The sequence below is a fragment of the Streptopelia decaocto genome, assembly GCF_964273445.1.
Source record: "Streptopelia decaocto genome assembly, chromosome: 18".
Lineage (NCBI taxonomy): Eukaryota > Metazoa > Chordata > Aves > Columbiformes > Columbidae > Streptopelia > Streptopelia decaocto.
Genome location: NC_138673.1, coordinates 5,116,244 through 5,139,810, shown reverse-complemented (window position 1 = coordinate 5,139,810; position 23,567 = coordinate 5,116,244). Strand labels below are relative to the sequence as shown.

Here is a 23,567-nt window from a genome sequence, read left to right as displayed (position 1 = left end):
CATCTTTCCCACTTGGTGTTCGTTCCCCTTCCCTTGCAGTCGCTGCCCTCTCTCCTCCTGCATCACTGAATAGCTTGGCCTTTGTGAAGGTGAAGTGCTAATTATCCTGCACTAATTATCCCACCAAGTTTTTCTGTCTGTATGCAGCATTGCTCATTTCTCTAAGCTGTGCTGTGCAGTTCCTGTGCTGGCCCGTGCTTGGAGGCTGAAGGGAGCAGCGGGCCATGGTGGATCCTCTGATGTCTAATGAAAGTTGTGTTCACCCCACAGCCTTTAGCTCCCAAGCAGCCCTGGCAGATTACTTGCATGTACAAAACTGCTTATCTTCACAAAGCTTACAGGGATGACCCAGCTCTTTCCTCTCGGAGCTGAGCTGCAACTGGCAGAAGGGCTCAAAAGCTATTAGGGAGAGGCTGAAAGACGATGTGGTTGTGTACACCTGGTTTCACTAGGAAACGCAGCTAAAAATGGGAGCACTGAAGCAAACAGCTCTCCTGCAGGGCTGAGAAAGAGGTGCAGCTCATCCTGGAAAGCTGCCTACGTCCCTGTGTGGCTGTGACATTTATTTCTTCCTTCACATCTAATAAACGGGCAGGAATAGCCCCCAGTGCGGGCTGTTAGTAGCACAGGCATGCCTGAGTGTCTGTGGCATTGGCGGTGATTAAATATATTTCCTGCTTGCTGGGTGAGAGAGGGTGGAGCTCGGGCACTTCAAAACACAGGTTTAATTTCCCTGTGCTCTCAAGAGGGTCAAAGTCTCTGGAAAACCCAGAGAGGAGTGCCAAGGCTTAAACAGACACTAATATCCTTGGCTCTGCTGCTAATGTATTAAATACATGTGGGCAAGTTATTTTGCTTCTTGGTGCATTAGTCTCCTCCTGTGTATTAAACATAGTTAACAAATCCGGCCTCTCTCACAGAACTGAAATCTGCAGATGGAATGTGCCACAGCAAGGGCAGTGTCCTTCTCTCAGCGCTGTTACCCAGATCTGTGAAGTGGGGACCAACTCCCCCAGCTCCCAGCCACCTCCTGGCATCGTCCTTCTGCCCCTGGTGGTTAAGCACCCATCCCTGGGGCAAGAGCTGCCCCGCTCCCTGCGCTGTGCAGGATAATTATGGAGACGGGCACTCCTGAAATGCAGTAAGGAGTGCCTGGTTGTAATATGAGCAAGTAAAGCTGCAGGAAGCAATCTGCCAGGGGATGTATTAATTAGTGCCCCAGGCAGGTAGATCCCTGTTGTGGCTCCACTGGCCTCTCTGGGCTTGTGTGGCTCTGGGTGCTGGTCTAGGTGGTGCCTACAAATAAAGCAGGCAGCTTGGGGGGGGAAATTTTGTTTAAAAGCATGGGGAATGGGGGCCTTGGGGACTGAAGAAGGGTGTTTATAGTATCATGGTATTCCTTGGAAGGGTCTGGTGCTGTGTCCCCCAGATCTCCCATGGGGAATGCCTGTGCTTTGTAGGACCAGGAGGTATAACCAAGGGACCAGAACCTGGGCAGGGCCTTTCCCTTTTCCCTCCTCTTTGGCATCTTCCAGCTGCTTTGTCCGTAGTCTCAGCCACGAATTCCCTCGGGTGGCAAGAAGGGGTTCTGCTCAGTTCTGCTTCTGCTGACCCCATCATAACTGGTTCCACAGCCCTCATAGCCAGTGTGGTTCTGCTGCCGGGTGCTCTTCCCAAGGAGCACCACGGGAATCTCCTCTGGCTGGTGCCAGGAGCAAAACCACAGATCCACGTGGCTGTGTGCAGCGCACCAAAAAGCCCTCCTTTAGAGAGATTTGGTCTGGGTTTTGGCATCGTCTTGAGAAGAAAGGTAGGGGAGCAACTGCTGGATGGTCATTAGTGTTGTCATGTACTCAGTTGGCCCTGGGAGCAGGGTTAGACCTTTGTGTATGTGTAGCTTAGGTGATGTTCAGGTCAAACTCATCCACCCAGTGTTTGAAGCAGCAGCATCACGGGCAGCACACTTCCTCTCCAGTCTTGTGCTTTGCTGTCTCACCTGTGTTGCAGTATCTTGAAATTCTGGAGAAGCGACTGATTTTGTCATGCTGAAATATCAGTCTGCCCTGTCTGCCTCTTGGAGTGGATTTCTGTGCTCTGCTTAGGGAACCAAGGATGGCAGATCTGATCAGGATCTTCTTCCTGACTCTTAGAGGACGGGGTCTTATTTTGTGTCCCTTTCTTCACAACCCGGTGACCCCTGGTGCACTCGGTCACCTCTGTGTATGGAGCAGCAGGAGAGCAGGAGCTGCAGAGAACGGCAGGACAGAATTGCAGGACCCTGCTCCAGCCTGGCTCCAGCTCTGTCCCAGAAGCCAGCACCAATACAGCGATACTGGAGTAGCTCAAATCTGATCTGATAGACTAAATACTTCCGTTCTGCTGCCGGCAACCCTGCTTTCGAGACACAGCCCATCTTATACTACAATAGCAACACTCTTCCTTGTTACCTCTTCATCTTCTTCCTCCAAATAAACCCACCTCAGACCCAGGGTAGGCTCCAAGTAGCATTTTTCACCCTTTTTGGCGTGGCAACACATCCTCCCATGTTCTATGGCTAAAAATCTACCTGGGCAGTGTTGTGGCAGAGCTGCCTTAAAGCAGCATGAGTTGCCCTTGATTTCATGAGTTCCAGCTCTGGCACTTTCTGCAGATGTAAAAGAAATCACTGTACAAGCACATCCTACAACATTGTTAGCTGAGATGCTGCTAACAGAATATGCCTGTGTTTAGCCCGTGTGAAATAAGAAGTGTTTGATTCCTCCATCATCACATCAGTTGGTATAAAGCCTCCCAGCAGTCAAAGCCAACACACTTTGCCTTTATACCAGGGGTGCAGCTGATCAGCAACTGCTTCCTGATGGGCAGTGATCTATCTGCAGTGCACTCACAGCTTCCAGAACTTGATTGCTTGCAAAATGCATCAATTGCTCATCCATTTCCCTCTGCAAATCTAAGGGCTCTTCTCACTGCATAGAAGCTCTAGCTCCTGGGTCACTTGGGCTTGAGCCCTGCAATGCAGAGTGAGGAATTTCTCTGCCGGTTGTCTCAAAGCGTTGTTACCGGTGGTCCCTTCCCAGAACAGCTCTGGGTTTGCTTTCTACAGCCTCAGGTGTAATGACTCTGGGATCTCCTGGCTGCTTTTCTGGCAGAGCAGAAGGTTCCACTTTGTGGTCTGTTGTATTTTTACCTTCGATGGGGAAGTGGAAGTACCCAAGGTGGCTGCTGCGCTTCATGGTATGACGATGAAGCGCAAGCTCTTCAGTATCACTCACCAGCAGGGTCACAGACCAGGCATGGTGCCAGGCGCCATGTTGCCTTCGGAGGAGACCTCACTGATTTTTGGGAGCAGCTCTCTCAAGTTCCTTGTCATTATCTGGTCCTTAAATACCCTCCCTGTCTGCAGCTGGAGGGGAAGCAGCCCTGCTACTGCCTATCATCTGAAGAGCATCATAGCTGGAGCAGAATCGAAGCAAAGACATGAGACAGAGGAGGGAAATACCTGAGAAAGAGTTGTGACGAAGAGGCTGAGTCAGGAAAGAAAAAAAAGTCATAAAATGACGTCACAGCATCTCATTCAAAGCCCTTTGAAACTGCGGGGAGGATTTCCACTGTGTTCAATGGGTTTGAATTGGGCTGTAGCAAGAACAGTCTGTTGCATCATTTGAAGACATTGCAAAATCAGGGGCAGCAGAGGGGAAAACACAGTCTTTGAAAGAGGCGGAAGGGAAACCTCTGCAGTCTGGAGAGCTTTTTAAGGGTCTGGAAGAGCCGGTCTCGCTTGTCCAGGCTGTCAGCGCAGCACCAAGCCCTGGGTCTTGCCTGGGGGATTCTGCAGGGAGCTCAGCACGCGTGTGGGAACCTATTTCAAACCGTGGCAGGTAGGAGAAGAGGGAGGTGGGTGTGTGTCCCTGTCATCATGGTGAAAGACGTGTCACTCACACATCTCTTTGGCTCTGGTCATTGTTGTGGAAACGTGGACAAAGATTTTAGCAAGGCTGAAGAGGGTGACCTCTGTCTGTGATGCTATTTTGGGCGCAGTGACAGCTTTTGCATCCCAGCTGGAGGGAATTAGGTTCCCTCCCTAGAATAGCGGGTGGCATTTGGGCACTTGGCCACCTTAGTCTGCTCCATGAATGCTCAAGGAGCTGGACAGGTTTTATGGAATTTGGGGTGTTTTGGGCAGTCCTTTGAGACAAAGTCTATGGGTGACATCTGTGCCAGCACATTGGATTTCAAATGTTCCTGCTCTGCTCGTGTGCATCCAGCTTGCTTTCTCCTCTCGTGACCCCATCGTATTGCTGCTCACTATTTCCTTCCTAACCGCTGCCATCAGCTCATTGCATGACCCTGGCTGCCCCTGTGTCCCAAACAAGCTTGAGGTGCAGCTGCCAGTGCTGGTGAACAATGCCAAAACAAGTAGGTTACAAATCTGAAAGCGATGCTTGGTGTCCAGATCCTCTTGGTTTCCAAAAGCAGGTGGGTGCCAAACTCAGTTCTAAGTCTCCTTCAGCCTTTCCTCCTTTGTTCCCACATCTTGCAGTAACTCTTGGGTTGAACAGGTAGAGTCAAGGCTTGATTCTGTTCAACCCAGGGCTGCAGCTGTGTGTGCTCAAGTACTTGTCTTGCCCTTTCCCTGCCTCAGTTTCCCCATTGGGAAAGCAGCAGGGGCTGATAATGCTTCCTTTGATCTGTACAGCTGCAACTTCTCGTAAGCATGGGGGTTCACGCTCTGGTGAGTTTGCTTCTCTGGCTAGAGACCAAGTCACCCGGAAGGATTAAGATGAACTTTGCCACATCCCAGTGGTTCCTGGCTGCATGTTGGTGCCATGGACCTGCTGGTGCAGCAGTCTGTTGTAACACAGGTCAGCTGCTCATGGGAGGCTCTGTGGTGGAGCAGCAAGAGCAGGGATGCATCCTAGGATCAGAGGAGGGGGGTGACAACAGGGTCCACCAGCAAGAGGGAAGGATGAGTCAAGCCCAGCAGCCAGCCAGGAAAAGATGGAACTGGAGACAGCTACCTACAACATAGATCTGAGGTCCACCTTGGAGATAAATAAACCTACTAGATAACTCTGGCAAGGACTGGGCTTCTTAAATGCAGCTGCTGGACCATTGGGCAGAGGGTGCTTGGGTTGGGGTTGCAGGTGGGACTTGTTGGGACAATTAATCCCTGTTAATATATCCAGGCCCTTGGCACTCAAGAGAGAATAGTGTGTTGCTGAATTGTCTGTTCTGTTAGTGATTATCTGTGCTGTTGAATTGGTCCCTTTTTTCTTTTCTCTCTTTAGTGCCCCAAACCTGCCGGTCAAGATGCCCAAACCCAGCAAGGTGAACCAGGCACTGGCAGGTAAGGATCCTGCTCTGTCCCCAGGTTTACAGGAGCATGTGCTTTACCTTTTACGCTTATTTTCCTTTGTTGGTTTTCAGTAAGAGTCTGAAATGTTGCTGGCATTTAGATTTTATGCCCAAAGATTTTTCAGAAAGGGCCAATTTGGGAGAGAATGGGATGGTCAAACCTTAGGAACTGTTTTTCTCATCATTACTGGTCCTGAGGCTCTCAAAATGAGTGGGTTTATTTGGGACTTGGGTATTCATCTTCCCTGTATGTGTGGATGAGCAAGTAGCAGTGGGGAAGCACACAGATCAAGCTCAGTGCTTGCTGTTACTTGCTATTTCAAGTCAAGGGGGAAAAGTGGTGTAAGATGATTTTTTTAATCTGTTTTTTAAAGTGATTTTTTGATGTGGTTTTATTATAAAAGCTTAGGTGGTCTTTAGCTTAAGAAATGATTGTGGTGCTTTGTCATGAGGAAAGGAGGAGACAGAAGTTGAATCAGACGTTGTCTCCTGTGGCAGCAGAATACAGGCTTGCTTGTTATCATCTAGACCTGTGAATACAAAACTGAACATACCCAAGGAGTGTGTCTGGGAGGGATGAAAGTGCCAATTTTCAATGCTCCTTTTCAGAATAGATTTGCCTGTGAAACACGAAATGCTGTTGCCTTGAAAACGACAACTCGTGCGTGCAGCTTTCAGTGGCAGTGTTTCCTTGCCAAAAACCATCAGCACATTTGCTCTGGTTTGTCTCAGCCAGCACCAAAACGTGGGCCATGGTGTGGTGGTACCTGGAGAGATGGGGGTTCTGCTGAGAGCAGGTGTCCTCTCCATACCAACACCGACTCCAAATTGTATCATAACATGGTAACCTAGGGGCAGAGAAGTGGAAAAGACCTGGTGTATGATATTTTCTGAGGTTTTCTGTACCTATTTCAGGCATTACAGAATATCTGTTAACCCTCTCCCTCCTCTGGCTCTTGTCCATGCATGGTCTGTTGAGGTTAGTAGCTTCTTGGACACCAAACTTTGCTCCTGAGCATGTACAGACGGTTGTGTTCTTGCTTTTAAAGACAATGGTTACCAGCTCATCCCAGGAAAGGTGTTGCTGTTTGGTCTTCTCTTGCATATCAGATCTTACCCTTCACAAAACTGATCTCCAGGATTTATGTTTCTGGTTGTGTACTGTTAGTACCATTGTGTGAACCGTGCCTTGTGTGTCTCTATAGCCAAACTATTTAAAAAAAACCTCTAATACTGGCAGTCCTCTGCCGGTGAGCAGCCCATCTGTCTGCCCATCAGCACATCGATCTTTGTGGAAGTGAGGTATAAATTCAAGCTCAGACCTCACCTAGGTGGATGACCTGAGTAGAAGAACTCTCTTTGCTTATAAAAGCTCTGAATTTCATCCCCTGGCTATTAGCACTGTCTGTGTAATTAGGTACTTAATCACATGAAGGTAAATACAGCAAAGAACTGAAGAGCCCTGGTGAATCCAGGCTGTGTTAACGCTGATCTCATCCTACATGTGCAAGCCATCCCCAGTTAGTCTGGAAGAGGTGAATTCACATGCTCCATTTATACCTTGTAGTGCAACGCTTAGATATAAAAGGCTGCAGGAGAGCTCAGTAGAATTAAGCTGTTTACCACCATTTAATAAACTAAAATGGTTACATTTTTAATTGGTATCTCTGTTGTTGGAGACTGAGAGTTCAAAAGAGTGAATAATTATTCATTTCTAAAAGCTTTAGCTCTCCACAAGGCAGCTAACGAGAAGCGTACCAAGTTGTATGGACTGGGATGAGCGTGGTCAGTGCAGAAGCAATTCCTGGGGCCAGTGTCTCCATCAAATCCAGGTCTTGGTAGGACACGGCTCTGATCGGCGCTGCCTTGTGGCAAGTGTGACGAGCCCCAGAGGTGCAAGGGGGCAGAAAAATCTGAATTGGAATCCTTAAAAATTTTATCGAAAGGTTGATTGGCTGTGTCTGTCGGGAGATCTTCTTCTTCCCCTCTGTGCTCTGCTCTCTGGTTTTAGGACCTCTTCTGGGAAGTGGTATTTTGTTCATATTTAAGGTGCATGTGGAAACTTGTATTTTAAGCTTTTTCTTTCCCCCTGAGTATTTGTCTAGTGCAGTGAAATGCCACAACAGAGGCTTGAGCAAAACGTTGAACCGCGGCATTGGTGTTTAAGGATCAGCTGGACTAACATCTCTTGGGAATAAAGGAGTTTAGGTGCTGTGCCTTGGGGCTGGGGAGGACTAGGTGGTTATGTGAAGGCCCTTTTAGTGCTTTTTTTAAGATGAAGGCTGGAAATGAGCTTTTTGTTAAATGAAACCAAGTGTTTCTCATTTGCGCGATTCCTAGAGCTGGGGCGGTTGGGAACACACTAACCATGATAATTTTGCTGGTGGATATAATTATACAGATGAGCAGTGTTTTTTCTGAGGTCTCATGTTATTTGAAGGCAAGTTCTGCCCTTTTCCCTCTACCTGCTGAAGTCCAGGACTGGAACCCATCCCAGTCTAAACTGTACAAATCCAGAGCAGTACCAGAGCAGAATGTTAGGCTGGGTTTGTGAAGGAAGCGTGTGGTCAGCGCTTATTACATTATGTAGGGTGTTTTTCCCATGCTCAGCTTTTGCACAGGATGTTATGAAAGTCCTTTATTTGCATGGCAGGCTGAGGAAAGCTGGTGGATGTTGTCATAGCTCTAGTGAAAATTATTTTACCCCAAGGAGTCAGTAATGTTGTACTTTTAGCCAAATAGATGCTTTGAGCAAGAGAGAAGAGGCAGTTCTCATGGAAAGCTGTGAACATATTAATATTAATCCAGCTGGGGAGCAGCAGGAACACAAGAGCATCCAAAAGCAGTTTTGGTCTGGGCAAGCTTATCTTGTTGCAGCTTGGCCCTTGCATTTGCAGGTGAGAATTAACCCAGGGTCACATTTGCTCCTGACGTAACTCCACAGATGTCTATGACGAGTTTGGGATGAAAACAGTTGTGTCCGCTGGTCAGAATTGCTCTGCAGATGTGCTGTGTGTCTCCGTGTTGTTTTGGCACTTCTTGTGAACGCACACTCCCACGTAAGGCTTGGATCAGAGGAGATCCCTCACTGGGGACTTGTCACCAAACTTGTGGGAGGATTGTTAGATGCTGAGATTTCCAGTATTGTATTAGAGCTTTAGAGGAGGTATCGCTGCTGGGGTTCGAGATGAGCCAGAAGAGCAACGTAACACCAGAATAGCTCCTTTTTAAATGCTCTCTTGATTTGAATCTGCAGAAGGTGATTCTTTGTGTGTCTCTCCAAAGGCAGCAGAAGGTAAAAGTGGAAAATTACCTTTTTTTGATGGTTTAAGATTGTCCATGGGAGAATATTTGGTTGGGGGTAGTTGTCCCGGTTCCATGATTGCCCTGTGCTGTATGTCTGTGTGGAGTTGTAGATACATTTGCAGCTCATAAAACCAAAGAGAGAAGGTTCCTGGAATAAACGTTTATTTTCTTTGCGATGATTCATGATGCTGGCAGGCAGTTTTGGACGTGTTGTTCCAGGTACCTGGCGGGGGCTGCGTTAGAGGGTAACTGAACTCAGCTGAGGTCCTGTGGTCTTCACTGGGTCTGAATTTGTGAAGCAACATTTTGTCCTCTGACATTAAGAGTCTGAAGCTGGTTGTTCAGACTCTGTTATGTTCTTTTATTTTAAATGGGCTCTGCATTTTAATGTTAGCAAGACAGTATTGATCTCTTAAGAAGAAAGCATTAATTTTGCATTTGCCTATCAGTCAGCTGTGCGTAGGTGGTGATAATCCACGTTAGTCTTTGGACTTGCTTTTCAAATGTCAGTTTCTGCAATCAGTGTGATCGCGTCGCTTAGAAGCAGGTTTTTTTGGAGACGACTTTACGGTTTCCTTTTCTGCACCATTTCTGGGGAATTGCATTTTGCAACCTTGGTGGGTTTGGGCTGTCTGAGACATCAAATCTAGATTGACAGTGGTGCTACCTGGTGAGAGTGATGCAGGGCCGCCAGGTTTGCTGTTACCGCTTCCATCTGGAAGCGTGCGGTTTCACCACGAATCAGGCAACGTGGTCTTCTGGCCAGACCAGCTCTGCCAAAGGTTCTTGGGTAACCCTGGGGAAAATACTTCATCCATCTGTGCCCATTTACCCATCTTGTGAAACCCCTTCTGTCTGCCTTTGGTCCTTTGATGAGAAAGTCATAGTAAGGCCATCCAACTTCGTGTATCCAGAAAGGACTTGAACAGGTTCTGGAATATTTATTGTGCTTGGACCTTAAGGAGGTGTAAAACACGGTCAGTGCTGCGTAGAGTTAGTTCTGCTTGTCGGGCACTGACACAGGGTTTGTGCAGGGGATTTCTAGTCACAAGGTGCAGGTGCTTGACTAGTTGCATGTTTGAGGCAGAAAATAGTCACGCAAAGCTGGTTGATGCTTCCCGTCATAACTTGATTTTTCAGTCACATGTGGGCAAGTTACCTCCCTTCTGTCCTGAACAAACGTGCTCTTCTATCTTCCTTTCCCAACCTGCTTTGGCCATGAACCACTGTGCAGGATACGGCAGGAATTTCCATAGTGTTAAGATGTGGGTTTGCATGGTCTACTGTAAGAGGTAAATTTTGGGGAAACGTTGGCGCTTAGGTTGTCTGCTGTTGTTCTGCACCCATGAGCTTTTCTTTTCCCAGTTTTGGCAATGGCCGCAGCAGGTGGGGAAGTCATGTCTTGGGAAAGCAAAGGCAGGTGTTGTCTCAAATAGAAGTTTAACAGCAATATGCTGCCTTAGAAATGTTATGACTTGTAACCGGCCTGTATTTCATGGGCAAACATCGTATTAGATCAGCATGATCAGTCCTGTAGCTCTCTGTGTGCCAATTTTACCTTCAGGGAATGGTTGTCCTTTTGAATGATTCATGAGCTTGAGCAAACTGCATCCCATGAATACAGCTGGCTGGGGGGGGCAGGGTGAGAATGGTATTTTAGCTGGGGGTGGTAAGAAAAGCTGGGGTGCCAAGGAGGGAATGGTGGGGGTGAGTGGGGTGCCACCACCATGGGGCTCGTCTGGTGGGGGATTGAGTAGAGCAGCTCCAGTTTGTGGTCAGTTCTGCACTTGGACACAGTCTGCAGGCAGTTAAGCTGCTCTCTGGGGATCAATTTGGTGCGATGCCTTTGAAATACATAACTTTAGGGGGGCCAGTAGCTGAGTGTGATGTTTAGGGGTTACAGGTGATGCTTCCAGGGCTCCAAGAGCTGGAGGACTTTGAACCACAGCAGATGCAAAGTGCCCAAGGAGCCCTAAAGACAAGATGAAGAGGAAGGTCCTGTTCCCACACTGGCTCAGGGGCTCACAGCCGAGACTCGTGCCTGTATTTCCCTGCTTAAATTCGTTTCCTGGGCTCCCCCCTCAGAAAGCCTCTGGATCCTGCCCTTGTGCTGACTGCAACCCCGTTGCCTCTTGGATGTTGTATTTCCTCTGAATCAAGGGTTTGGGTTTTGTTTTGTTTTATCTTTTTTAAAATTTTTCTTTGAAAGTTTTTTTTTTTTTTTAATGAATATGTTTCCCCATTGTTTCCTTCCTGCATGTCGATTTCGTACCCGCTGTAGGCATGACGGCTATTCTGATGTCAGCCGCTGGACTCCCCGTGCACCTCACCTGTGTGCCGCAAGCTGCCAGCACCCATAAAGCCACTAAAAAACACAGCTCAGTTAAGGAGGGGAGGAAAGTGTCCAAGAAAGGTAGTTCCTGCTCAAACTCTGATATTTGCTTCCATCTCCTTCTCTTTATCTCTTTGCAATTGTTCTGCCTCTTTCCCTCTTGTCTCTCCCCACCACCCTCTTGGCTCTTCTGGTTTGACTGATGATGTTTGTCCCACCAAGGGGAGAAGCCGGGCACGTCTCCTGGCCTGCACGGTCCCTGACAGGCTGTAAAATATGATGGTAAAGTAGAACCTGTCCTGTGGTAGCTCTGCTCGTTGCCATCGAGCTGGAGCAGCCCAGTTGTTCTCTGTGCATGTCAGAGACTCCTTCAGCCTCCCACATGGTCCCTTTACACCCTCTTGGGCACCCACCTGCCAGGGCCTGCTCTGACGCATTGGTGGGACAAGTTTGGATGCTGAGGAACCATCAAGGAGAGCATTTAATCCATACACGCTCTCAAGAGAAGGTTCACTTGTGAGCTGTGCTTGTCATCGTTGAGTCATGGAGTGAGAAGGATCTTCCAGACAAGCAGGCCCCTGAGTCATAATAGGGCTTTCAGGGTCAAACTGCAGAGGATTTGTTCTCTCTGTCTGGAGCGGAAGGAGCTGAGCCACCTCCAAGGCAGGACCTTCATTTCTCCTCTTTGTGTCTCACTGGGTATCCCTCACCCTTGCAGAGCTGGTGGGCTCCCAGTTTAGAGCCTGGGTCCCACCTGTGGGGGGGTAGGTGGGAATCCAGGCTGGTGTAGCTGTAGAGGTTGTTCATCAACCCCCAGCACAGATGTCCTGGTGTGCTCAACCACCACCAAACCTAAGATACATGAAGAGGGGACTGGAAGTGAGTGGTTGTTTAACATGAGGATGCTTGTGTTTAAGAAGGAGGGAAGAGCCCTGAGGTTGAGGGGAAGAGGTATCTGGCTGTCTTGAGGAGTTTGTTGGTATCAGTGTCTCTATCCTCAAAGTCTGTGCATGCAGTGAGGAGGTTTGATGGGGAAGTGAGGTCCAAACCTGGCTGAAGGAGGCAGGAAGGGTAGTAGAAGGAAAATATAAATTAAACGTGGAGGAGGCATCTTGCGGAAATGCGTTATGAGAGGAGGAGATGCAAACGGGAGAGAGCAAATGTGGAGTAGGATGTGTGATGGAGGGGGAGGAGAAAGCAGGGGGCGGTGGGAAAAGCAGCAAAGAACTGGAGGAGCAATGGAAAATGGGAGGTGAGGGAGAAGAGCAGAGTGGAGGTGGGTGGCAGAGGGGCTGGATGAGGATCTTGATCCGCAGCCAGCTGGTGAGGTGCTGGGGTGACACTGGCGCCTGGTGCAGCATCCGTGCGACCCTCCGTGGCCAGGGGTGCGGGCTGGGTGCTGGGGACACCTTGGAAATGGGACTGCAGAGCAGCTGGGACCTCCTGCAGGGGCATCGCCTTGCTCTTGTCACTGGAGGAGCCTGAAAAACAGAAAGCCAGGCCTGCCGCTGGTGTTGGTCACCTGCTGCTGGTTAGTCACACAAAACTGGGCGCATTTAGGGCAAAGTGTGGCCTCACGTGCATGGCTCCACTCCTCTGCAGTCCCCCACGCTGCAGTGCCGCTGGCTGCTCCTCAGTGGGGTCTCTTGGTAGCAGCACATTTGCAGCATCCACCCCCTCCCCGGCGTGGAGGAGATTCAGGTGCAGGTGCCCAGGATGCTTGCAAGGGTGTGATCCTAATAGGAGAACACGTCTTGTAACTTCTGAGCAGGGTGAGGAGAGCAGCAATGCAGAGCGTGAAATGGGGCAGGTGGGGAGGATGGGATGTGGGCTGGGGGTGTCTGAGCAGCCAGCTCAGCCCAGGGCTGTGCACACTGCCAGGCCTGGGGACCTGCCTGATGCCACCTCCCTGCCAGCCCACCAATGCCACCTGCTGGGCCTGGACACCTACAGCTCAGGGAGGGGACACCAGCCTGAGGGGTGGGACGGGGCACTGAGCAGCTCCTTCTCCCTTCTGCTACAACATCTGTCCCAGATGGCCTTGTCCTGCTCGGGATGTGCTGCAGAGGAGATGCTTTGCCGGTTCTGTTATTCCTAACACTGAGCCGTGGGAAAAGGTGCCTCCCTCTGGTTTAGAAAATGAGATTCCGCTTTGCTGGGACAGGACGGCTAGTCCTGCAGAGTGCATGACTCCGGGATTAAGAGCGGGCTCAGTCCCTCTTAAGAAAAAGCTGCATTTATACAACACCCCCCCGGCTTAGAACGCTGTTCTGCAGTGGCAGTCGTGATCCTGACTTTCAGGCAGACTGCTCTTTTTGCCTTTACAGACCCTGCCGCTGCCAACAGGCAGAGATGGGCCTGTTTTGTGCCTTGAATTTCTGCATCGTGTGCCCTTTCCATTCCCACACTCCTCCAGGTTTTTCCATCACAGTTCTAGCAAGAGCTGTGAGCCCAGGAGGCCACCAGTGAGCTGCCTACACCAAACTGGTGCCGAAATAGCTGGTGGTGGGTGCAGTGTACCCCTGCTTGCTCCCTCCTGCCGCTGCAAACGCTGGCCGCGGGCAGGTTGAGGCGGCGTTGATGGAATTGCAGCCAGCATGGTGACTAGCTGGGTTATATTAAATAAAGGCACTAATTAGTCAGGACTCATTACCGTTGTTGCTGTTCTGGCAGTGATGTCTGTGGTGCAGATCGGTATCCAGTTTTCGCCCGGCTTGGAGGTTTCCCTGCGTGTGTTCTCTGGGGTGGGCAGTCGTGTGGAATGCTATGGTCGTGGAGATGAGGATGCTTGTCCAGGATGGGATCTGGCTGGATGGGGGGTGTAATCCCAGCTGATTCTGATTACTCCTCTTATGTTCTGTCCATCTGCAGACCCATGGGATGGGCGGGACTAGGGAGCCCCATGGAACTGGGGGAACTCTCTGTTCCCATGGGGGACGGCTGCTGAAGGAGACAGGCTGTAATAACGGGGATGCTCTTTAATGCTAAATGTGAAGAAACCTGGTTTTAACACCAAATCTCCTCTCACCTTCCCAATCTCTGGACAGCCCTCTTGGGGACTGAGGCCAGGAGATCCAACCTTTGCAGGTCCAGAGGTGACAAGACATGGGTGTCCATAGCAATAACTAGAAACAACCTGTGTCTGGTATGCATAGGGTATCAAAAAAAGAGTCTGCTGCGAACCATATGGCTCATTTTGGGATACAGAAGGAGGCACGTTACTGCTGCAAGGATTTGAAACACATCTGTCAGATGTTGCCTGTGGAAAGCCCTTGCTTCAGCAAGCAACTTATTATGTACAGGGAGGAAGGGGAAGCATTAAAAAAATCGTTATTCCTCTCTTTGTAAATGAAAGAATGGTAAACATTCCTTCACATCCCAGATAAATCAATAGCACAGCATTCAGCCAGCCGGTGATAAAAAGCATCAGTCGATTCTGCTGTTGCATTTTCAATTCACTATTGAATCCTGAAAACTGTTGGATCATCAAAACAGGCTTTGATCCCAAGGGATGGCTAGAACAAAGATTTGGAGGCAAACACTTTTAGGGAGCAAATGGTCCGGTAAGGAAGCGATTAATGTGCCGGAGCATATGTGGCTGGTGGTGGGTGCCGTGTCTCTCAGCTGCCTTCCAGCTGTGGTCTGGCCTGCCAGATGTGCTCTTCTGCCCGCAGAAGAGCCTCCCTTCAGAGGCGAGGAAGGCTGTGTGGGCTTGCTGCTGTTGCTGAAACCAAGTTCTGCGCATCAAAAGGCTTCCTTGGGGCTGGACAATGAAGCGCTTGCAGCTGGGGACAGATTTGCTAAGGTGTCTGGACTCCCCGGACAGCCTTGGTGGATATAAATGCATCAGAGCGTTATCACAGCAAAGTGATGGGAACAGACCAGAGATGCCACAATGCAAACCCGTCAGGCCTGGGTTTCCTAAAGATGGCTGAGAGCTGCATCGCCCTTTTCTGCCTGATTGTCCCCAGCTCCGGCCCAGTGCCAGCTGCTGAGGTGGTGTAATGCCATTTGTTTTGCCTGAAATCCCTGCTGTACCCCACAGACCCTGCGAGAGCTTTCTCATTCTCACTCTTACCCAGCTCTGCACTGGGTTTTTTGTCTCCCTTCATTGATTTGATTCAAATGAGCCTGGCCAGTTCTTGGGCAAGTCATCTCTTTGTTCCTCTGAGCTGCTACAAAGGAAAGTCAACAGCAAGAGAAATGAAGGAGCGTCCTCTGCTGTCCCAAACAAGGCAGATTGCTCTAAAGCCACTCAGATTTGCGGTGCAGGTGAACCAGGATGTTCTGCCGAGTCCTGGGCAGGTGTTGCTGCTGGTGTAACACACCTTCTCACTTCCCTCACTTGTCTTCACCACCTTGTCTGTGCATCTTTTTGGCATTGCTTTCTCCAGCCCGTAGCCAGAGGAGACAAGAAGGTCACTTCAAAAAGAGCCACCTGGAAAACACAGTCTAGAAGGACTTGGTGCTCAGTCTAGCAGGCAGCACGGGATCCTCAGGAATGAGAACGTGGTGGCCATCACAGTCGGGTACTTGTGGAAGTGGATGGAGTCACGGTGGGTAACAGCAAGTTCTGCTCACACAGGGCTCTCCAAAACCTGCGGAGCAGAAGCAGCTGAAGCCTCTTTCTCCTGCGTGACTGCGAAGGTCTTTGGTGGTTGCAAGCCAGAGCCTGGTTCCAACTGTCCTGCATGGGAAGTGCCAGGCTGGAGTAGGGACATCATGGAGCACACAGCCAGCAGACCTTCAGGCACAGTGAGCACTGAGCTGAGACAGTTCAGACCCATCGCGTCCCCTTGCAGCTCTGTGCTGGCAGCAGATTGTGATCCGCTGCGTACGAGCAAGGTCCCAGCTGAGGATTCCCAGAGCTGTTTCTCACCTCTGGAAAAGGCAAGGAGCTGCATCCCCGGTGGGGTCTGCCAATGAGCCCCTGAAGCAGCTCCTGAGCTCTTGGCCTGGGAGCCAGAAGGCTGGGGCTTGCCCAGGCTCCTGTTTGTCTCCTGCTCCTCTTGTGGCAGTTCTTGGAAATGCTTTTCCAGGGGATTTTGACACGCCCCTGATGTGGAAAATGCCTGTGCCTGCTTTCATGTTGCTCTTTGGCCTAATGCTTATTTTATCCTGTTACCTTCCTGGTTAATGGTCTACAGAGGGTGATCCTCACAGCCCTGCTCTGCCTGAGATGTTGGGCATCTCTCCTCCTGCCCACACTGGCACTTGGAGGGAGCATTGCTGGTCTGTGTGCTCAGCTTATCTCTTCCTCCTGCTACCAGAAATCATGTGTTTCAGGATGGCCAGGAGTCCCCTTCTGAAAATAACTCATCTTAATGACTGTGTCTTCAGTCAGGAGAGTCCACCTCCCAGTTCAGGGATCTCCTCCCTGTCCAGGTGCCCCCATAGCCCAGGCAGCCCACAGAGCTGGTGTTCGTGGGAACGAGGGGCTCCTGTGTGGTACAGCGCCTGTGCCATCCAGGCCTTTGCCTGTTCAACAACACCTGCGGTATGTGAGCAGTCCTTCCCTTCTGCTTCACCACGTTTGCCTCTCCTGTGACAAGTGGTTCTCCAGAAAATAGCACCCACCACTTCATCCTGATGACAGAAACTGTGTTTTGGGGTGGCAGAACAGTTTGGTGCTGCCTCCAGTGTGACTGTCTCTTGATGCACAGCTTTTTCAACCACAGAGCCAACACTTGTGAACCCTTCATCTTCCTGGAAGGCACCGAAGCGGATGGGGAGAGCTGAAGATGTGCTGTACAGGTGCCCCCACGGCTCTGATGCCCAGGTGTTGCACATGGCGATGTCCTGTGTCCACCTGGGTGTGTGGAGTTTGGAGCAGCAGTAGTCTCTGCTGAAATACAGCTGATGTCCTACAGTGGCTCAGAAATTAGCTCAGAAGCAGAGCTCTTTGGAGTACAACTCCCTTGCGAGGCTCTGGGCTGTCGGGCATGGATGCTTGTGGCCTCTCCAGCTGTTGCTGGTGTTTCCCTTGCTCCCTGAACCACTGGCAGCTTGGCTGGCCAGGATGGAGGAGAACAGAGAAGAAAGAGCTACGGCTTCACTGGCCTGTTCATCACAGCACTGCTTTGCCTCAAAAAGTAGATTCAGGAAGGAAAGGCGAGGTTTCCCCCAAGCCAAGTGACAGGTCTTTCTTTTGCCTCCTGCCAGGTGAGGTCATAATGTCACTTGTGCAAATGTTTCCTTTCCTAGGCTGGTGGAAGAGCCTGGCAGCCTCGGTGACGGGCCTGATGACCGGTAAGGAGCTCATCTCCTCTAGCCTGGGGCTGGGTGCCCTGCAGACACATACGATGCTTGTGGGCTTAAGCCAAGCCTTGCTGGGCTGGGAGTTAAGGTGACTGCTGATGCTACGGGCAGTAACTTGCTTTGGATGTTGTGTGATGTTTGTTGCTTTGTGCCGTGACACCTCCGAGGGGACCAGGCTGCCAGTGGGCTGTTGGGGTGCCCGTGCCTGGGTGGATGGGGAGCAGGGACTATATTTAGGAAAGTGCAAAAATATCACTGTTGTGTGCTGTAAATAATGTGTACCTGTTGGAAAGCTGGTTTGTTTTGTATACCCTGTGACTTGTGTTGTGTCTTGCTGGATTTGAGTATGTGGAAGCTCAGGAGAAAGGCTGCTATTTCATGCTAGGGATGTGAGGCTCGTGCTGCCGTACTTGAAACGGGGTCTGAAGCTTCATGCATTGCTGAGTCTCCTGGTCAGGTGCCAGCTGGGGCAAAGGGGGGATGCCTCTTCTCCTTTGACAACCCAGATGTAATCTTCTATCCCACTGAGGCCATAGCATCCTTGGGTTGGTTTGATCCTGGCTGGCCTCTGGTCTGCTCAAACAAAGTCCAGCTGGGACCTGACTGCTGTCAATGGGGTATGTGGAGAGGACAGGAGCACAGCAGGTACAGGCAGAGCCCTGGGTGCACAACACAGGGCACTCACATCTGCCAGGGGGTTTTCCTGTCTGCAGTGTTCACGGTGTTCCTGGCAGCCATTTCTGACAGCAAAGCCTCTGAGGGGCTTGTAGAGACGAGTTGGAGCAGCCTCTTCTCCCCCTCTGACCCTGCCCTGTCTCCTTGGCGTCCTGGCCAGCGACTTGCTTGTCTCCCTTCTCTCTGGCTCACCTGCACATGTCCATCATGTCTCGCAGCGTGTCTGATTCCTTCTCCTCTCTTTTTCTCGCCTCTCTCCTTGTGCAGCGACACCAACCGAGCCCGAAGCCGTGGTGAGGAAGTACCTGGAAGAGGTGAAGGGCTCTTCTGCTGATGAGGTGAGAGGACAGTGAAGTGACTCGAGATTGCCCGGTGGCCTCTTCACTGGGTGCTGTGACAACCATGGCGATGCCTGAGGACCACCCCTCCTTGGGCATCCCGTGTGGTTGATACTCCTGCTCTCAGTGGCACTGCTGATGCTAGATGGAGAGGCCTCAGTGCTGCCTGAAGCCCACACGTGGTAACTGGTGACTTGTCCTCGTCAGCAGACTGACGGAGAAGGCACGGTGTGGGTTGTGTAGCTAATCCTGGTAGTGCCTCCTCATTTCCCTTGGAGCTGGCTGCAGGGCCTGGGCTGGGGGAGAGAGTTTGGCTTCAGCCTCTTCTCTGTGCTCAGAGAGGTCAAAGCTACAGAGCTGCAAACCATGCGCTGTAGAGGAGCAGGACATAACCCCACTCAATTGCCACTCATCCCCTCTGACGGATGGCAGGTCTTCTCATCCGCTGTGGAGGTGATACCAGTCAGATAATGAAACCTGGCTGTGCCCTTAAACCTCAAAAGGAAAGATCAAAGTTGAAGGCAAATCTTGCTGAAGCATCTCTTTGCTTCCTTGGTGGGTCAGTCATTATGAGCAGCTTGTGCTCACAGTACATGGTGGTTTTCTCCTTTCTGTCTTGGCCTCTAGGACTGCATCATCTGCATGGAGAAGCTGTCCTCCCCCTCGGGTTATGGCGACGCGTGTGAGTGCAGCACGATCAAGCCGGAGGCGGTGGGTCGGCTGAGGAACTGCCAGCACCCCTTCCACATGCTCTGCGTGCTGGCCATGTACTCCAACGGGAACAAGGTACCGAGCTGGCCCGTCCTCACCAGGTCCCCTGTGCCCGGTGACTCGTCTGTGGAGTTCTGACGTCTGCTCCTCTCTCCCTGCAGGATGGGAGTTTGCAGTGCCCCTCCTGTAAAACTATCTACGGAGAGAAAACCGGTACTCAGCCCAAAGGGAAGATGGAGGTCTCCACGTTCCCCCAGTCCCTCCCTGGCCACAAAGACTGCGGGACAATTGAGATTGTCTATCACATCAGCAGAGGCATCCAGGTGAGCACACAGCACGCTTGCAGGAATGGCTGCTGCCAGGTAGCACAAGCCAGGAGAGCCTCGCAGAGGAGTCCTGGTATCTGGTACAGCACCTGCCGGCAAGCCCACCGCTGAGCAGAGCCCAGCTCCCCACTCATCGGTCTTCCTTAATGATTTTCCACCCATGTTTACTCTCTGCCTTGCTCTCTTCTGTTGCCCCAAGCAGCTTGTCTGCAAGAGACGTCTTTTCCCTGTCTGCATCTGGTCTGTGCCGCAGGGCAACCTTCTGCTCTCAGTCGAGCTGCCTCCGTAGCACAAGCAGCCTGCAGAGCTGGTGTTCACGGGAACGAGGGGCTCTTGTGTGATACAGGATCTGTGTTAAATTCTGCTGCTGATGCTAAATCCCGTTGCTGAGGGATTGTCTGACTCATATGAAGATGGACGTTTCCATGCCGAATGTGTATTCTCTATTGCAGGGCCCTGAGCACCCCAACCCTGGGATGCCGTACACAGCAAGAGGCTTTCCTCGCCGTTGTTACCTGCCTGACAACGAGAAGGGGAGGAAGGTAAGGTGTCACACGCTGATAACGTGACCCTTCTCAGGTTGTCTCTTGGCCCTGTGTTGCTGAGAGTTCTGGGAGTATTTTTCAAGTCCTGGAAGACCAGCAAGTGGTCCTTCCCATCAGGGTCACCACATGGGTAACTAGGACATGAGGGAGATCCCTTCTGATGCTGGGATCTTTGCTTTCCTCCTGCTACAGCAGAGATTTAGGCTGTTAAGCTTCTGGCAAGCTGCTTTCATGGTTCAAATCTCCAGCTTTGTTTTTTATCTTCCTTCCACCTCTAGGTCCTGGAGCTCCTGAGGGTGGCCTGGAAGAGACGCCTGATTTTCACCGTGGGCACCTCCAGCACCACCGGCGAGAGCAACACAGTGGTGTGGAATGAGATCCACCACAAGACAGAGATGGACACAAACCTGAGCGGCCATGGTTACCCTGACCCCAACTACCTGGACAATGTGCTGGCGGAGCTGGCCGCGCAGGGCGTCACCGAGGACTGCCTGGGACAATGAGCTGTGCACGCCTCAGGCACCCACCTAGTGCACTTATTCCTGTTGCCTTAAGTTCCTGCGTCTGACCGCCTGTCACACTGAGCAATAACACAATCCCGTGGGAGCCCTGCCCGCTCTCTACAGTTTTTTGTTTGTTTGTTTTTCCATAGGGAGGGCTATTTTTGTAGAAACTGCACTTGCATCTCTGGGTAGGGTTGATGGCCTCACGGGTGACTAGCTGGGACAGTGGTCCCATGGTGACAGACCCACTTGTGAAGGGAAAACCTTTCCTTGTTAGTGCTTGGGAACAGGATGGGGGAGGGTGTCTCACTACAACTGGACCAGCTGGAAAGCAAATGAGGGTCTCCCTGCCCCTGAGGCACCTCTTGCAGCAAAGCCTCCTCCTCCTGCCCCTCTCTCTGCTTGGTCTTAATAAACTCATTTCCACTGCAAGTTGTAGTGCTGCCTTCAAGCTGCCTGATGGCTTGGGGTGCCTCCCTCTTTGGTGGCCCCCTCTGGGGGACCAGCCTACTCTGCAGAGCTGGGGACACTTGATCCAGCCAGGGGAAAGGAGGGGAAAGCTCAGCTTTGCTGGAGGATGTGACTCTGCAGGGGCAGTCCCAGGGACTGGGGATTGCAGGCTGTCAGTGCTTCACCTGGCAGAGGTGACCCAGCAGTGTCCCCCCTGGGGCAAGTCACAGCCCCCTGCTCTTTCTGTGAGCCACCATCCCTGCTCCTCTTGTCCTGAAGCCCTTCTGGCTGGACCTGCCCTCCTTTATCCCCCTCTCTGGGGTGAAACGGCAGCAGTTTGGGGCTGTTTGTGCCCCAGGGAAGCCTCTGCAGGGCGGAGGCTGTTTGGCAGCTCTGTGCTGCTGCTGCAGGGAGTGCTGGTGCCACCAGCCGGTGACAGGCGACCAAGGCGAGCAGCCCGGCAGCCACACAAGGCAGAGCACCCTCCTGCACCATGAGCTCTGCCTCTTGGCCTTGCCCCAGTCCTGGTGGCCTTGCTGTACATTGTCCCCATTCTTGTCACCTGGCAGCTGAAACGTTTCTGTTTCTGGCTGTTGCCTGTGGCCACCAGGCCCAGCTGCAAGTCCTGAGAGCTCTGCCCACACTAAATCCCTTTGGCACATCCACAGCCCTGGTGCCATCTGACGTGTCACCTTGTTCCCAGGAGGTCTGGGACACGGCCGTGCTCTGCTGGCTCTGCACCCTCCTGTGACCCGCATGTCCTGGACCAGCAGAGAGGGGCAAATTTCTGTCATGCCAATATAAAATGGAAAGGGTTTTCAGAGCTGTGGGGGGTTGGAGCTTTCCCCAGCACCCATCCTGTGCTTGCAGCCTCCTGGTTCCCCTTGGCTGCAGGTTTTGGGGATGCTGCAAACCCAGGAGCTCCTTGGAAACAGCAGGTATGTGTGTTTGCATTGCTGAGCTCTACAGAAGCGGGCTGTCTCTGCCTCCTTTCTGGTGTGAAAGGCAGAGGTTGTGTGTTTAAACCTCAGCTGTCCATCCCCACATCATGCCCTCCCAGCAATCAAAACAGTGAATTGAAGTGACAATTGAGCAGGGTTCACCCAGCCCTGTACAAAGCAAGAATTTCCTGCTGAGCGTGGCCCAAGGCGTCTTCAGGAGATGCTCCCCAGGGTGAATCAGATGGAGCCTCCCTGTTTCGGGGCTGGTCCATGGCCGGGGCAGTGGCATGAGCTGTTCAGGCTCAGCACCTTGTCCATGTCACATCATCCGCCACAAGGACATGAGGCATCTCCTAAAACCCTTTTGCCACCTGGGTTCTGAGCCCTGAGACGGCTTAGCCCCTGTGGTGGGGGATGTGGGTGGCAAAGGGGTGAAAGCAGCAGACGCAGGTGCTCAGTCCCCTCTGTGCAGGGCGATGTCCCAAAGCGGGTCCCCTCTGTGCCCAAGGGCAGCAGCCGGCCGAGGGGAAAGGCACGCCTGGGATGCTGTGGTGCTGGGAGGGGACAGAGCTCCAAATAATTGCTGATAATGCCACCGGACAGGTCTGACAGAAACCTTGGGCCCCCTGGCCCTGGCTAGAGACCCATGTGGGGGTTTCTCCCTTCCCCCTGAGGTTCCCAGCTCCCTTGCAGCAGGGTGTTATTATTAGCCCAGCCGTGACCCCCCAGGTATGCAGGGCCTGCGTCTCAGTAGCAGGTACCGGCAGCTGAAACTGTGACTCAGTGTCCCCCTGCGTCACCCTGCCGCCCTCGCCCCACCGCTGGCCCCCCCTGGGAGCACAAAGGAAGGCTCTGTCTGGGGTGGCAGAGGGGGGGCTGCGTGTCCCCATGGGTATCTGGGAGTGCCGGGGCAGGTATTGCTGGGCAGCAGGAGGGATGGAGGCTGCAGCTGCGCCTGGTTTTCCCCTCGGCAGCTGGACTGCGTAATCTCTGAATGCCCCATTTCCACTTAATCTGAAGGCACGGTCCCAGCCCCTTCGGGAAGGGGGGGGAATCCTCTCCCACGCAGGAGCAGGCAGGCACAGCCCTGGGCAAACACCAGAGAATGGGCACTTGAACCCTCTGCCTGGAGAGCAGCAGGGGGTGCCCCTTCCAGGGTCACTGTCCCTGTCCCAAGGGCTTGGAGACCCTTTCCCCAGGGAGGGGGGCCATGGTTGTCGCTGCTGCCAGCGAGGGGAAAGGTTTGACATGGAAATATCGGCATGGGGTGGCCCTGGAGTTTGGGTGCCTCTGCACCCCCGGCACTGGTTGGGACTGTTTGCCTTGAACACTTGGGGTTTTGGGTGAGTTTTGGGTGTGATGATTCTGGAGCTCTTACTCAGGGCAAGGCTGGCTGTGCCAAAACGAGCTGGGCACGGGCCCACCCCTCACCCTGGCATCCATGGGGACTCAGGTCCTGGTGGGGCGAATGGGGGTGCAGGACCACTCACCTGGCTGCCCCCATAGCCCTGACCAAACCTCCAGCTCCTGCTAACTCGCCCTTGAACGTGCCGCCTCTGTGCCTCGTTTTTCCCTTTCACATCACAGGCTTGTGCTTTGCATCCTCGCATCCTGCACCTGCCCCTCAGGGTTTGGGACCAGCGGGTGACCCGGGCGGTGCAACTGTCCCCTTTGCCCACAGGGTCCTGCGGGGCCGGCAGAGCCGGTGCAGGAATGTGGGGCTGGGAGGGTCCAGGACCCGGGACAGGCGGTCCCTGCCACCGGGGCTCGCGGGCCGGTTCGTCCCCTCGGCAGTGGGACGGGGTGAGCGGAGTGGGGTGGCACGCC

At 52.2% G+C, this 23,567-nt stretch overlaps 1 protein-coding gene across 5 annotated transcripts in view; it reads left to right on the top strand.

Moving 5' to 3' along the window:
- The window catches only part of DTX2 (deltex E3 ubiquitin ligase 2), a 31,580-nt gene extending 10,799 nt beyond the window's left edge, over window positions 1-20,781 (top strand). For 2 of the 5 annotated variants that reach the window (XM_082068429.1, XM_082068432.1), the window contains exons 4-11: window positions 5,289-5,347; window positions 10,943-11,074; window positions 17,198-17,242; window positions 18,194-18,264; window positions 18,892-19,050; window positions 19,137-19,298; window positions 19,754-19,843; window positions 20,125-20,781. In XM_082068429.1, the coding sequence (XP_081924555.1) occupies window positions 5,289-5,347; window positions 10,943-11,074; window positions 17,198-17,242; window positions 18,194-18,264; window positions 18,892-19,050; window positions 19,137-19,298; window positions 19,754-19,843; window positions 20,125-20,349 (943 nt within the window). In that variant the 3' untranslated portion in view covers window positions 20,350-20,781. The remainder of the gene's footprint in view (window positions 1-5,288; window positions 5,348-10,942; window positions 11,075-17,197; window positions 17,243-18,193; window positions 18,265-18,891; window positions 19,051-19,136; window positions 19,299-19,753; window positions 19,844-20,124) is intronic. The other 3 variants (XM_082068431.1, XM_082068430.1, XM_082068433.1) reach the window with 3 other exon arrangements.
- The last annotated feature ends 2,786 nt before the right edge of the window (window positions 20,782-23,567 follow it).